The following is a 13,780-nucleotide window of genomic DNA, read 5'->3' on the forward strand; positions in this document are numbered from 1 at the left end:
CTTTCTCAGTTCTATTTTTTATGTCCTAATGCATATATATAATACAATAATTACCAATGACAACTGGATTATAGATTTTATAAAAACTCAGAGTATTCATAGAGTAATATTTCATCTCATGCAATTATCTTATTTGCAAATAATATCAGATAGCATTTAAAAATTAACAGTAGGTATAACACTGGATAATATGTAAGACTATCATATAATCACTGTTGAAATATTTTCTATCACTCTCAATAAAATGTCATTTTTCCCTTTCAAGGATGTCTCGAATGGAGAGGGATATAACCATGAAAAGACATTTGATAGAGGACTTGAAATTCCGACAGAAAGTAAATCTGGAAAGTAATGAGAGTATTAATGAAATGTTAGAAAATCTTGAAAAAAAGGTATTAACTTTTATGTTCTCTGACACTGAAAAAAAGTCATTTCCCTCTTGCGTTCTTGAGTATCCAATCTTATTAAATTTATAGAAAATGTTCATAGAATATGTGTACTGTTATATAATTACATTATTTGCTCTGAAAGTACATTATTTGTTTTAAAATTCAAGACTCAAATCTCATACATAACATAGCCACACATTCTCTTTTTATATTTGTGAACATACCATGAGAAGATAATCGAATTTAAATTTAAAAACCTTCAATGTTTTGCAGTATATAATTACATTTTATTCAGCATTTTAAAGTTTATAAAATTTAAAATTATTTTATTTGCTTTATTTAATTTACTAACATTTATAATGATCGAATGAAGCATATATTTTTAAATGAAAAAGGTGATAACTAATAACTACCAGAAGTTCTTTAAAAAAATGTACTTACCACAATTTTTTAAAAAGTGTACTTTTTCCTTCTCTACACTTAATTCAGTGTACTTAGGAAGAGAGTTGTATTTAACATAGTTGCATACCTGACCCCAAAGTAGAAATCAGCAATTTCCTGACTAAGAGATTTTTTGTTGTTGTTGTTTTTGTTTTTGTTTTTAAAAAGGTGCTATTTGCACAACTCATAAAGCAGCTTGTGCTTTGGCATTCACTAAATGTTATCCACTCCAGAGGGAGCATCTCCCTACTTTCCTTGTTGGAGATAAAAATGTAAGTATCTGTTAGCTCAGATGGATTTAAGAGAGAAAATTTTACGTGAGCAAGACAAATGCACATGGATTTTCTTTCTTTTTCTCCTCCACACACCCACATAAATTATAATTACTTCCTATAGGTTTTTTTTTCAGTGTTATTTAAATATTGCTGATTTTTAAACTTTGATTCCAGATATAGTCTTAGAATCTTTGTATAAGTAATTATATATCTTTAGTGGCATTAAGCAAATAAAGAGAAACTATTTCTTCTTTCAGATGGATAGTAAATATGTTGCATCACTTATTTAATTTTATCCTAAAAAGTACATGTTATATGGTTATAACTGAAAGTTACCCATGACTTGGCTTGTTTAAGAATCAAAGACAACCATCCCCTGCTTAAGGAAGTTTAGGTTAGTAATTAAAGGAAACATAGTTAACATTAGTACTATATTATTAGGCAGACCACACATACCAGCATTCATCCTTTTTTGTGCATTTTTTGTTTTGTTATTGATTTAAGGATTTTTGTCTCATTCATAATATGAGTGCTACAAACCTTATACTTGAATTTGTTATCATTTTTTTAACTTTTATTTATTTAAATTTGATATCATTTACAAGAAAACGAAATTAGATTTATTCATGACTTCGTTTTGGTTTCTGTTGAAACAAATGGAGCATTCGACGAGGATGCCTTAACCAATAACAGGTCCCTTTATGCTTTTACTGTAGGTGAAGACGCTAACTGAAGAATGTTCCAACAAGAGGGTATCAATTGATTCACTAAAGCAGAGACTCAGTGTTGCTGTGAAAGAGAAGTCACAGTATGAACAGATGTATCAAAAAACTAAAGAGGAATTAGAAAAAAAGGTATGTTTTTTGGACATGTTAGCTTAGAAATGGAATATAACTGTATCTTTTTCATTTTTAAAGTTGTCATTTTTTCTCCCCAAAACTATTATGAGCAACTTAATTGTTTCAGATAACAGCAAAGAACATTTCTGTCTCTACATGAAACACTAAGAATTTGTTTAACATTAAAGGTAGTGCTATATTAGAGAAACAGATTTTGTGTCTTGATAATGTCTTTTAAATGAACACTATTGTTAAGGACGGTCCTAAGTGGAGGGACGTCTGGGTGGCTTAGTTGTTTGAGCGTCTGCCTTCGGCTCAGGTCATGATCTCAGGGTCCTGGGATCGAGCCCCACGTTGGGCTCCCTGCTCTGCAGGGGAGCCTGCTTCTCCCTCTCCCTCTCCCTCTGCCTGCCGCTACCCCTCCTTGTGCTCTCTCTCTGTCAAATAAATAAAATCTTAAAAAAAAGGGTGCCTGGGTGGCTCAGTTGGTTAAGCAACTGCCTTCGGCTCAGGTCATGATCCTGGAGTCCCAGGATCGAGTCCCGCATTGGGCTCCCTGCTGAGCAGGGAGTCTGCTTCTCCCTCTGACCTTCTTCCCTCTCATGCTCTCTCTCTACCATTCTCTCTCTCTCTCAATAAATAAATAAAAATCTTTAAAAAATATATTTAAAAAAAGAACTGGCCTAAGTGGATATAAATTTTTCAGATCCACCTAACCTTATAAACTAATTAAATATTTCCATTTGGTCTTTTGGCCTAAAATAGCTTCCATGTCTTTAATGATTTATAACTTTTAAAAATATAAACTAACTTTGATGATAAATATATGAGAATATGTGCACAGGATATTTTATTGAAAATAAATGAAAACAACCATCCATTTTACCCAAATAAAAATAAATACATATAGAAAGAGAATCATGAAACCATTTCTTTACCTGACATGTATACCTGACTCTTCCGAATATGTTTGTGAATGATTTTTTATTCTGTGATCACCGGTCTTTTGCAGGATGTCAAGCTTAGTCTCCTAGTATCAAAAGTAAGCGAGACCGAATCTGCAATGGCAGAGATTGAAACAGCAGCATCTAAGCATCTTCAGGGATTAGCACTGCAAAGTGAGCAGGCCCTAGAAGGTGCACAGAAGAAGTTGGTGTTAGCCAATGAGAAAGTGGAAGAGTTCACCATCTTTGTGAAGGTTTGAATTACTTGTAGTTTACTAACTGTACTTTGCTTCAGGAGAATGGTGGCCACCTTGAGATGATGTGGGAACACTGAAGTTTCTTTCTGCTTTCTGAAACCACAGAGCATCTTCTCCTACCCTACTTGCCACATTGTTCAAAATTTGTCTAGAAAAGATTGGGTCTTATAGTTTGAGTTTAAAATTTTCCACCCTATTTTTAATATTCTTAATGTCAATTCAGTTATGAAATTGTAATAATCATGTAATCAAGACAGGTTTTAAGATGAAAGAATTAAGTCATTTCCACTCTGTTCTCCTTTTGAAAATCCAGCAAGAACAACCAGAAACTTGCCCCAGATTTATTGAAACTCAGAGACATCTGAACCCCAGTCCATAGCCTGTTAGACATGGACTGGATAGAGGAATGGTAAATGACTTAGAACAAAAGGAAGACAAATCGAAGTGCCTGCAAAGGCTGTACTGTCTAGAAATTATCTGACAGCTGAAGAACCCCAGAGAGCCTCAGTAATTGGCTACACAAGGAACCACTAAGGCGGGGGGAGGGGCGGATCCAGGTGGTTTGTTGGAAAGTCTTTATAAGGAGCTTTTTAGGCCTCTGGTCTATGCTTTCGCCCCATACATTCAGACAGTATTCCTCCCCTAGCTCTTCTGGGAAAACCGAGGAGGAGGGGCTCTCGTTTCAGAGATACCAGGCACAAAGGACCAGGAATCTGGTGATTTCTCTGTTCCTTTAGTCCCACTGTGAGTTGTTTATACCTCTTTTTGGTGCCTTTTATTCTGCCTTGTATTATAGCTAGCAAATGGATCTGTTGCCACCAGGGAGATGATGAGTTTCTTAAAGTGAAGGACAATGTTTTATCAATCTCCACCTCCACAACATCTACCAGGTACCTTGCAAAATAGTCAGCATGTGGTCATGATCACTACTTAATCAAATTAAATTTCTATTAGATATGTGAAATTTTAATGATAGTTCTTTGGCCTTTCAAAATAAGCACCAAAATAGTGTGACTACAGTGGGAAAGTAGCTCTTTACTTTCTCTCTTTTCTCCCAAAAGCACAGTGTTTTGTTTTGGTTTTTGGCCATCTTTGATGAGATTGAGTTACTTGTGCTACTTGATGGCATGCATGATTAAATACTGGCCTATCATATACTACAAAGCCATAGTAATCAAAACAGTATGGTACTGGCACAAAAATAAACACAGGTCAGTGGAACAGCAAAGAAGGCACAGAAATAAACCCACAAGTACATAGTCAGTCTTTGATAAAGGAGGCAAGAATATGCAATGGAAAAAGTCTCTTCAACAAATGGTGTTGGGAAAATTGTACAGCCACATGCAAAAGAATGAAACTAGATAGACCACTTTCTTACACCATACACAAAAATAAACTCAAAATGAATTAAGGACCTAAATGTGAGACCTAAAACCATAAATATCCTAGAAGACAACATAAGCAGTAATTTCTCTGACAGCCACAGCAACATTTTTCTAGCTATGTTTCCTGAGGCAAGGGAAACAAAAGCATAAATAAACTGTTGGGACTACATCAAAATTAAAATTTTCTGCACAGCAAAAAAAAACTATCAACAAAACTAAAGACAGCCAATGGAATGAGAGAAGATATTTGCAAATGACATCTGATAAAGGGTTAGTATCCATAATATATATAAAGAACCTATTAAACTCAATAGCCGCAAAACAAATAACCCAATTAAAAAATGGCCATAAGACATGAACAGACATTTCTCCAGAGGAGACATACAGATGGCCAGAAGACACATGAAAAGATGCTCATCATCACTAATCATCAAGGAAATGCAAATCAAAACCACAATGCAATATCACCTCACACCTGTCAGAATGGCTAAAATAAAAAACACAAAAAACAACAAGTATTGGTGAGGATGTATAGAAAAAGGAATCCTTTTGCAGTTTTGGTGGGAATGCACACGGTACAACCACTGTGGAAGATGGTGTGGAGGTTCTGCAAAAAAATTAAAAATAGAACTACCCTACGAACCAGGAGTCCTACTACTGGGTATTCACCCCAAAAATATGGAAAACACTAATTTGCAAAGATCTATGCACCCCTATGTTTATTGCAACATTATTTATAATAGCCAAATTATGGAAGCAGCCCAAGTGTCCATCAGTGGATGAATGGACAAAGAAGATGTGGTACGTATATGTACAATGGACTGTTACTGAGCCATAAGAAAGAATGAGATCATGACATTTGCAACAACACAGATGGATGTAGAGTATAATACTAAGTGAAGTATTGTACTCAGAGAAAGACAAATACCATATGATTTCAGTCATGTATAATTTAAGAAACAAAATAAATGAACAGAGAGAAAAAGGGACAAACCAAAAAACAGATTCTTAACTATAGAGAACAAGCAGATGGTTACCAGAGAGGGGGTGGGTGGGAGGATGGGTAAATTAGGTCGAGGGGATGAAGAGTACACTTATGATGAGCCCTGAGTACTGTATAGAATTGTTGCATCACTAGATTCTGTGCCTGAAACTAATATGACACTGTTTGTTAACTATACTGGAATTAAAATTTAAAGAAACTGGCATAACATAGCAGTAGAAATTTACTTCAATATATGAAATATTTTCAATTCGTGGAATTTTTATAAAATGAAAGTTGAAACTATGGAATCAAATAACATCACTACTTACTGTCTCCTTTCCCAAATAACCCCCCTGTTATTTGAATCACTCAAATTTGCCACACATATATATGTGTGTGTGTGTGTATTCTAATGTATATTATTTTATATATATATTAATATATTAGTGTTCTCAAATCAGGTTTTGATTTTTGGTTTTTTTGGTTTCTCTCTCTAGATTGGCAGGCAGTTTGGCATCTCTTAAGCCCCCAGTAGAGACTTCTCTGCTCAACATAAAGTAGAATATTTTTAAATCCACTTATCTCCATAGGTATTGATCTTATTTATAAGAAATAACATAGATTGAACATAAGATAACAAATAACTGGATCTATGTATAATGCCATGTTCTTCATTCCTCTAAAAATAGGAGCTTGAGACATTTTATGCCACTGTTAATAGTACCCCATTTAGAACAAATCCCTTACTTTGTTTCTTTGGAAATCAGATACCTTGGTTTTCTCATTTTAAAAATATCTGCAAAATGAATGGAATAAAACATTTTATCTGTTTTATCTCTTTTAACAAAGGTTTCAACAGATATAAAGTCAAAGCAATAAACCTTGCCTCAGAGGACCCCAAATGATTGCAGAGTATTAATTTTAGTAAACGTAATTTAACTTTTCCAGATTTAAAATGTCATTTCTTCTAAATACTTGTTGAATAGTCTCACTGTTTAACTTATGATAAGCACTCTCATTGAATATTGTCATTACTCATGATGTAAAACCATTTTTATTATGACTTTTAGCTTCATAAGCCTTTGTTTTTTTGTTTTATATTCAGATTAGGGTTTTGTCTATTGTATTTTTAGCCAAGATATAAAATATGAAATGCATAATTATAGATTTGTTTAAATGCCAGTTATTGTTTTTCCTGAAATATTCTTTGAATGTGTACTTTTTAAAAAGAATTAATAACCAGAAGTTTTAAAAATAGAAAAATGAGGGGCGCCTGGGTGGCTTAGTCGGTTGAGTGTCTGTCTTTGGCTCAGGTCATGATCCCCAGGGTCCTGGGATTGAGCCCCATGTCGGGCTCCCTGCTCAGTGGGGAGCCTGCTTCTCCCTCTCCCTCTGCCTTCTGCTCTCTCTCTCTGTCAAATGGATAGATAAAAATCTTTAAAAAAAATAGAAAAATGAATTTTATGATTACATATCTGATTATTATAGACTTGATGAAGTTTCATGACCTTCATGACAATATAGTGGGTATACTTGTTCACAGAAAGTAATTTGGCAAAAATTATCTTTTAAAAAAAGGTTTTTATTTTTGTCCAAGGATTTGAATATTTAATGATAATTTCTAATTTCTAATTGTTGAAGAGTGACATATTAATCCTTCATATTTTTCACCAACAATGATATAGAGTATAAATAAATGTCTTTTTTTAAGATTTTATTTATTTGTGTCATTGTAATTTGAGTAACATACTAAAGATTATATAATAGGAAAAGACAAAAGGTATCGATAAGCCATTTTTAGTACTCTTTCAGAAACTTTCCACTTTGTTTCTTTTTGGTACTGGATTACTTTCCTTAGAATCAACTGATTCTATTGCTTTTAAATAAAATGCATAATTTAGGGCCCCAAATTTATTTTATTTTTTTTTTTAAGATTTTATTTATTTGTTTGACAGAGAGAGACATAGCAAGAGATGGAACACAAGCAGGGGGAGGGGCAGAGGGAGAAGCAGGCTCCCTGCCGAGCAGGGAGCCCGATGCAGGACTCGATCCCAGGACCCTGGGACCATGACCTGAGCTGAAGGCAGACGCTTAACGACTGAGCCAACCAGGCGCCCCTAGGGCCCCAAATTTATTGACTCAAAATCTTGGTGGGGGTGGGGCCCAATAAGGTGAAGTTAGCAAGTTAGGTGATTATTATGCATAATATAGTTTTTAAAACACTGCCTTCAGTTGTTTTTATCAACTGAATCTATATATGATTTGGTGTTTAATCGAAGCCTAATGATAATTTGAAATTTGTTTTTCTTCACTGTATTTTAGAGCCAATATGTGGTTGATACTGGCGCTATTTCTGCTGCTTAATCCATTTTTCTAATAAAGGGCAACCAGCAAATCAATGCCAAGCCAGAAACATTGGCAAAGACTGGACATTTGGCTCTGAGGAAATGAGATGTCTACGATCCTTCTCTTCCTTGCACACATGGCCCTAGGACCAGGTGGAAATGCTCAGGAGCCACTGTCTGAGGCTACATACCATCAGTGACTTCCTAGATCTTTACTGTGCTAGAGCTCAGCTTTTTAAATATTTAACACCTTCCATAATTTGGCCCTATCCTGCTTAGAATCTAATCTTCTTTCCCACTACTCTCCAACTTTCCCCCATAGTATGTTCACTCCTGCCTTTGCACACGGTCTCCTTCCCACAGAACCTACTGTCATTCATTATCCCCAGAGTACTGGCATGTAATAAGACTCATTCAGTTATCAAGGAATTGATTTTATATCTGGCTCAAGAATGGTACTAGATACCTAACCACTGCTTAGATTGAAAACTCTGTGAAGGCTAGAGCTGTGCACACTCCATAAAGAGGATAGTTAAAGAATGTACTTGGTTCCTACATGGAACATTGTGATCACCAGGTCACATTCTGTACAGAGCTTGTTAGGGCATCATGAACACAAATAGTGCTTAATACATAGTATTACTAGTATTAATAGCAATAATGTCTGTTCTGGCCCTGTTGTGGAATCTGTGTTCCCTTTAGTCTGTGCATTTTTCACAGGGCACAACCAGATTAGAGAAGAGGTGGAATGACCACCTGTTCTAGATCTAGTCTTGAATATGGAATTTTGCCCTGGGGTAAAATCAAGTGCTTTGAGCATGTGGGCTAGGTGTATATGGTAGAGCTGAGGCTTCGAATCCTCCTAGTAACTGAGTAAAACACACGAGGAAGATTCCTAGAAGTCTTTGCTCAGTGTGATTGAGCCCTGATATAGGCTTTTTAATGTGCTTATGTGTGAGAGTCATATGCCAGATTCTGTCTTCTCAGTGCTTTTTGTTAGCTCTGAAATAAATATCAGCCAAAGAACACCATTTAGCTGGAAGCTTAAATCATTTAATTACCAATATGTGCTTGCTTTGGAAAGATTTAGTAAGATGTTTTGGGCATATAAACTTCTTGCTTCTTTAATGAGAACATTTGTGGAGCACTGTAATTTTATTTTTATGTGTACAATGTTAATACTTTCGCAGTGATCTACTCTCTTAATTATGATTTTTTCCGTTCTTTTTTTCCCAACTTTATTGAGATATAATTGACATATAACACTGTATAATTTAAGGTGTACAGTGTGATGATGTGGTATATGTGTCTATCATGAAATGTTTACCACAATAAAGTTAGTTAACACAGCCATCACACCTCACATAATTACCATTTTGTTGTTGCTTTTGTTGTTATGGTAAAGACATTTAATATCTACTCTTATAGCAACTTTCAAGTGTACAATACGGTTTTGTTAACTATAGTCACCATGCTGTACATTACACCCTGGAATTTATTTTTCTTAGAACTGGAGGTCTGTACCCTTTGACCAGTGTCTCCTTCCCACCACCCCTCAGCCCCTGGCAACCACCGTTCTACTCTCTGCTTCTATGAGTTCAGCTTTTTTAGGTTCCACAGGTAAGAGACATCATATGGTATTTGTATTTCTCTCTCTGACTTATTCACTTAGTATAATGCTCTCAAGGTCCATCCATGTTGTCACAAATGGCAGGATTCCCCGTTTTTATGGCTCAATAATATTCCACTGCATATATATACACCATGTTTTCTTTCATGTCTTGGCTATTGTGAATAAGGCTGCAATGAATATGAGAGGGCAGATATTTCTTTCAGATCCTGTTTTCATTTCCTTTGGATATATTCCCATAAGTGGGATTGACACATCATATGGTACTTCTACTTCTAATTTTTGAGGGACCTCTGTTCTGTTTTCCGTAGTGGCTGCGCCAATTTACATTCCCACCAACAGTGCACAGGGTTCCCTTTTTGCCCCATCCTTGCCAACATTTGTTATCTCTTACCTATTTGATAATAGCCATTCTAACAGGTGTGAAGTGATATCTCATTGTGGTTTTCATTTGCATTTCCCTAATGATTCGTGATATTGAGCATATTTTCATATACCTGTTGGTCATCTGTATATCTTCTTCAGAAAAAGGTCTATGCAGATCCTCTGCCCAGTTTTTAATCAGATTGTTTTTTGTTAAGTTGTATGAGGTCTTTGTATATTTTGAATATTAGCCCTTATCAAATATGATTTCCAAGTATTTTCTCCCATTCAGGAGGTTGCCTTTTCATCTTGGTGATGGTTTCCTTTGCTGTGCAGAAGTTTGATAGTTTGATGTAGTCCCACTTGTTTATTTTTTCTTTTTTTTTTTTTTTTGCTTTCGCTTTTAGTGTCAGAATCAAAAAAAATCACCAAAACCTATGTTAAGGAGCTTATTGCCTTTGTTTTCTCTTTGTAGTTTTATGGTTTCAGGTCTTATCTTCAAGTCTTTAATCCATTTTGAGTTAATTTTTGGGTATGGTGTAAGATAGTGGTTGGGTTTCATTCTTCTGCATATGGCTGTCCAATTTTCCCAACACCATTTATTGAAGAGACTGTCCTTCCTTCAGTGTACATTCTTGTCTCTCTCATCATAAATTAATTGACCATATATGTATGGGTTTATTTCTAGGATCTGTATTCCATTCCACTGAACTATGTGTCTGTTTTTTATGCCAATACCATATTGCTTTGATTACTATAGCTTTGTAATATAATTTGAAATCAGGGAACATGATACTTCCACCTTTGTTCTTTTTTCTCAAGACTGCTTTGACTATTTGGAATCTTGTCGTTCAATACAAATTTTAGGATTGTTTGTTCCATTTCTGTGGAAAATGCTATTGAAAGTTTGGGATTGCACTGAACCTGTAGATTGGCTAGTGTGGACATTTTATTAATATTAATTCTTCTAATCCATGACCATGAAATATCTATCCATTTGCTTGTATCTTCTTCAATTTCTTTCATTAATGTCTTATAGTTTTCAATATATAAAGTCTTTCACTTTGTTCGTTAAATATATTCCTAGGTATTTTATTCTTTTTGATGCACTTATAATGGGATTTTTTTCTTAATTTCTCTTTCTGATACTTCATTATTAGTGTAAACAACAATGACTGATTTTTGTGTATTGATATTGTATCCTACAACTTTACTGAATTTGTTGATTGGTTCTAACAGTTTTTTGATAGAATGTTTAGGTTTTTCTATATATAACGTCATGTCATCTACAAATAGTGACAGTTTTACTTTTTCCTTTCCAATCCAGATGCCTTTTTCCCCCCTAATTACTCTGGCTGGACTCCAATACTATGTTGAATAAACGTAGCAAGAGTACACGTCCAGTCTTTGTCTTGTTTCTGATCTTAGAGGAAAAGCTTTCAGCTTTTCACCTTTGAGTATGATGTTAGCTGTGGGCTTCTCCTATATGGCCTTTATTATGTCAAGGTACATTCCCTCTATATCCCCTTTGTTGAGAGCTTTTATCATAAACAGATGTTGAATTTTGTCAAATGCTTTTTCTGCATCTGTTTAGATGATCATATGATTTTTATCCTTTTGTTTGTTAATGTGGTGTATCACATTGACAAATTTGTGAATGTTGGGCCATCCTTGCATCTGTGGGAATAAATCCCACTTTATCATGGTATATGATCCTTTTCATGTATTGTTGAATTCAGGTTGCTGATATTTTGTTGAGGATTTTCGCTTTTATGCTCATCAGGAATATTGGCCTATAATGTGTGTGTGTGTGTGTGTGTGTGTGTGTGTGTGTGTGCTGGAGGGAACATCCTTTTCTGGTTTTGGTATCAGGGTAATACTGGCCTCATAAAATATGTTTGGAAGAGTTTGACCCTCTTCTACTTTTTGAAAGAGTTTTAGAAGAATTAGTATTAATTCTTAGTTGAATTTTTGGTGGAATTCACCAGTGAAGCCATCTGGTCCTGGACTTTTGTTTGCTGGGAGGTTTTTGATCACTGATTCAATCACCTTGCTAGTAATGAGTCTGTTCAGATTTTCCATTTTGTCATGATTCAGTTCTAGTAGGTTGTATGGTTCTAGGAATTTATTCATTTCTTCTGGGTTGTCTAACTTGTTGGCATATAGTTGTTCATAGTCTCTTACGATCTTTTATATTTCTCTGGTATCAGTTGTAGCATCTCTTTCATTTCTGATTTATTTTCATCCTTTCTTTTTTTCTTGATGAGTCTAGCTAAAGGTTTGTCAGTTTTGTTTATCTTTTCAAAGAACCAGCTCTTGGTTTCATTGATCTTTTCTCTTGCCTTTTTAGTCTCCATTTATGTCTGCTCTAGTCTTTGTTATTTCCTTCTTTCTACTTTCTTTGGACTTCATTTGTTTTTCGTTTTCTAACTCCTTGAGGTGTAAAGTTACATTCTTTATTTGACACTCTTCTTGTTTCTTGAGGTAGGCATTTATCACTATTAACTTTCCTTTTATTTTTATTTTAGTTTTAGTTTTTTAGAGAGAGAGCACACACAAGCGGGGGAGCAGGGGCAGAGGGAGAAGGAATCTCAAGCAGGCAGTGCTCAATATCATGACTCTGAGATCATGACCTGGTCCAAAATCAAGAGTCAGACACTTTTAACTGACTGAGCCACCCAGGTGCCCCTGAACTTGCCTTTTAGAACTGTTTTTGCTGCATCCCCTAAATTTTGGTGTTACATTTCCATTTTCATTTGTCTCAAGGTATTTTTTTTATTTCTTTTTTGATTTCTTCTTTGGCCCATTGGTTATTCAGTAGCATGTTGTTTAAACTTCATGTATTTTTTAATTTTCCAGTTTTCTTCATGGAATTAATTTCTAGTTTCAATATCATTGTGGTCAGAAAAGATGTTTGATATGATTTCAGTTCTCTTAAATTTATTAAGTTTTGTTTTGTGTTCTAACATGATGTCTCTTGGAAAATATTCTGTGTGCACGTGAGAAGAACGTGTATTCTGTTGCTTTTGGATGGAGTGTTTTGCAAATATTTGTTAAATACATCTGGTAGTATGTCACTTAGGCTGATGTTTCCTTACTGATTTTCAGTATGGATGACCTATCCATTGATATAAGTGGGTATTAAAATCCCCTACTTTTATTGTGTTACTGTCTTTTTCTTCCTTTAGGTCTATTAATATTTGCTTTATATATTTAGATGTTTCTAGGTTGGCTGCATAAATGTTTACAAATTATGTCCTCTTGTTAGATTAACCCTTTATCATTATGTAACAAACTTCTTCATCTTTTACTGCAGTCTGTTTTATCTGATATAAGTGTAGCTACTCCAGCTCTCTTTTGGTTTCCATTTGCATGGGCATATCTTTTTCCATCCCTTCACTTTACATCTGTGTATGTTCTTACATCTAAAGCATATCTCTTGTAGGGAGGAGAGAGATGAGTGTTGGTTTTTTATTCATTCAGTCAAACTATGTTTTTTGATTGGAGAATTTAGTCCATTTACATTTAAAGTAATTATTGATAGGTATGTGCTTATTGTTATTTTGTTAATTGTTTTCTAGCTGGTTTTGTAGTTCCTCTCTTGCTTTCTTTCTTTGTGGTTTCATGAGTTTATTCATATATAAGATTACTTATACTCTTTTCTCTTTATATTTTGTGTATTTCCTATAGCTCTTTTTTCCTCGTGGTTACGTGAGTCTTACATGTAATAGCTTATGTCTTTAACAGTCTATTTTATTTTGACAGCAACTTAAGTTTGATCCCATTCTAAAGCGCAACATTTTTATTCTCAATCCATGTTTTGTTTTTGATGCCACATTTTACATGTTTTTATCTTCGTATCCCTTAACTAATTGTTCTTATCATAGCTATTTTTACTACTTTTGTTTTTTAACATTCATACTAGCT

General features: G+C 34.6%; 1 protein-coding gene across 2 annotated transcripts in view; it reads left to right on the plus strand.

Annotated features, from left to right (window-relative positions):
• CNTLN (centlein) overlaps positions 1-13,780 on the plus strand; it is a 298,123-nt gene that overhangs the window by 264,909 nt on the left and 19,434 nt on the right. For both annotated transcript variants that reach the window (XM_028107236.2, XM_028107237.2), the window contains exons 21-23: positions 266-392; positions 1,822-1,959; positions 2,957-3,142. In XM_028107236.2, the coding sequence (XP_027963037.1) occupies positions 266-392; positions 1,822-1,959; positions 2,957-3,142 (451 nt within the window). The remainder of the gene's footprint in view (positions 1-265; positions 393-1,821; positions 1,960-2,956; positions 3,143-13,780) is intronic.

The sequence above is a fragment of the Eumetopias jubatus genome, unplaced genomic scaffold (genome assembly GCF_037043125.1).
Source record: "Eumetopias jubatus isolate StellerSeaLion01/CBP00866 unplaced genomic scaffold, mEumJub1_p1.0 scaffold_15, whole genome shotgun sequence".
Taxonomy (NCBI): domain Eukaryota; kingdom Metazoa; phylum Chordata; class Mammalia; order Carnivora; family Otariidae; genus Eumetopias; species Eumetopias jubatus.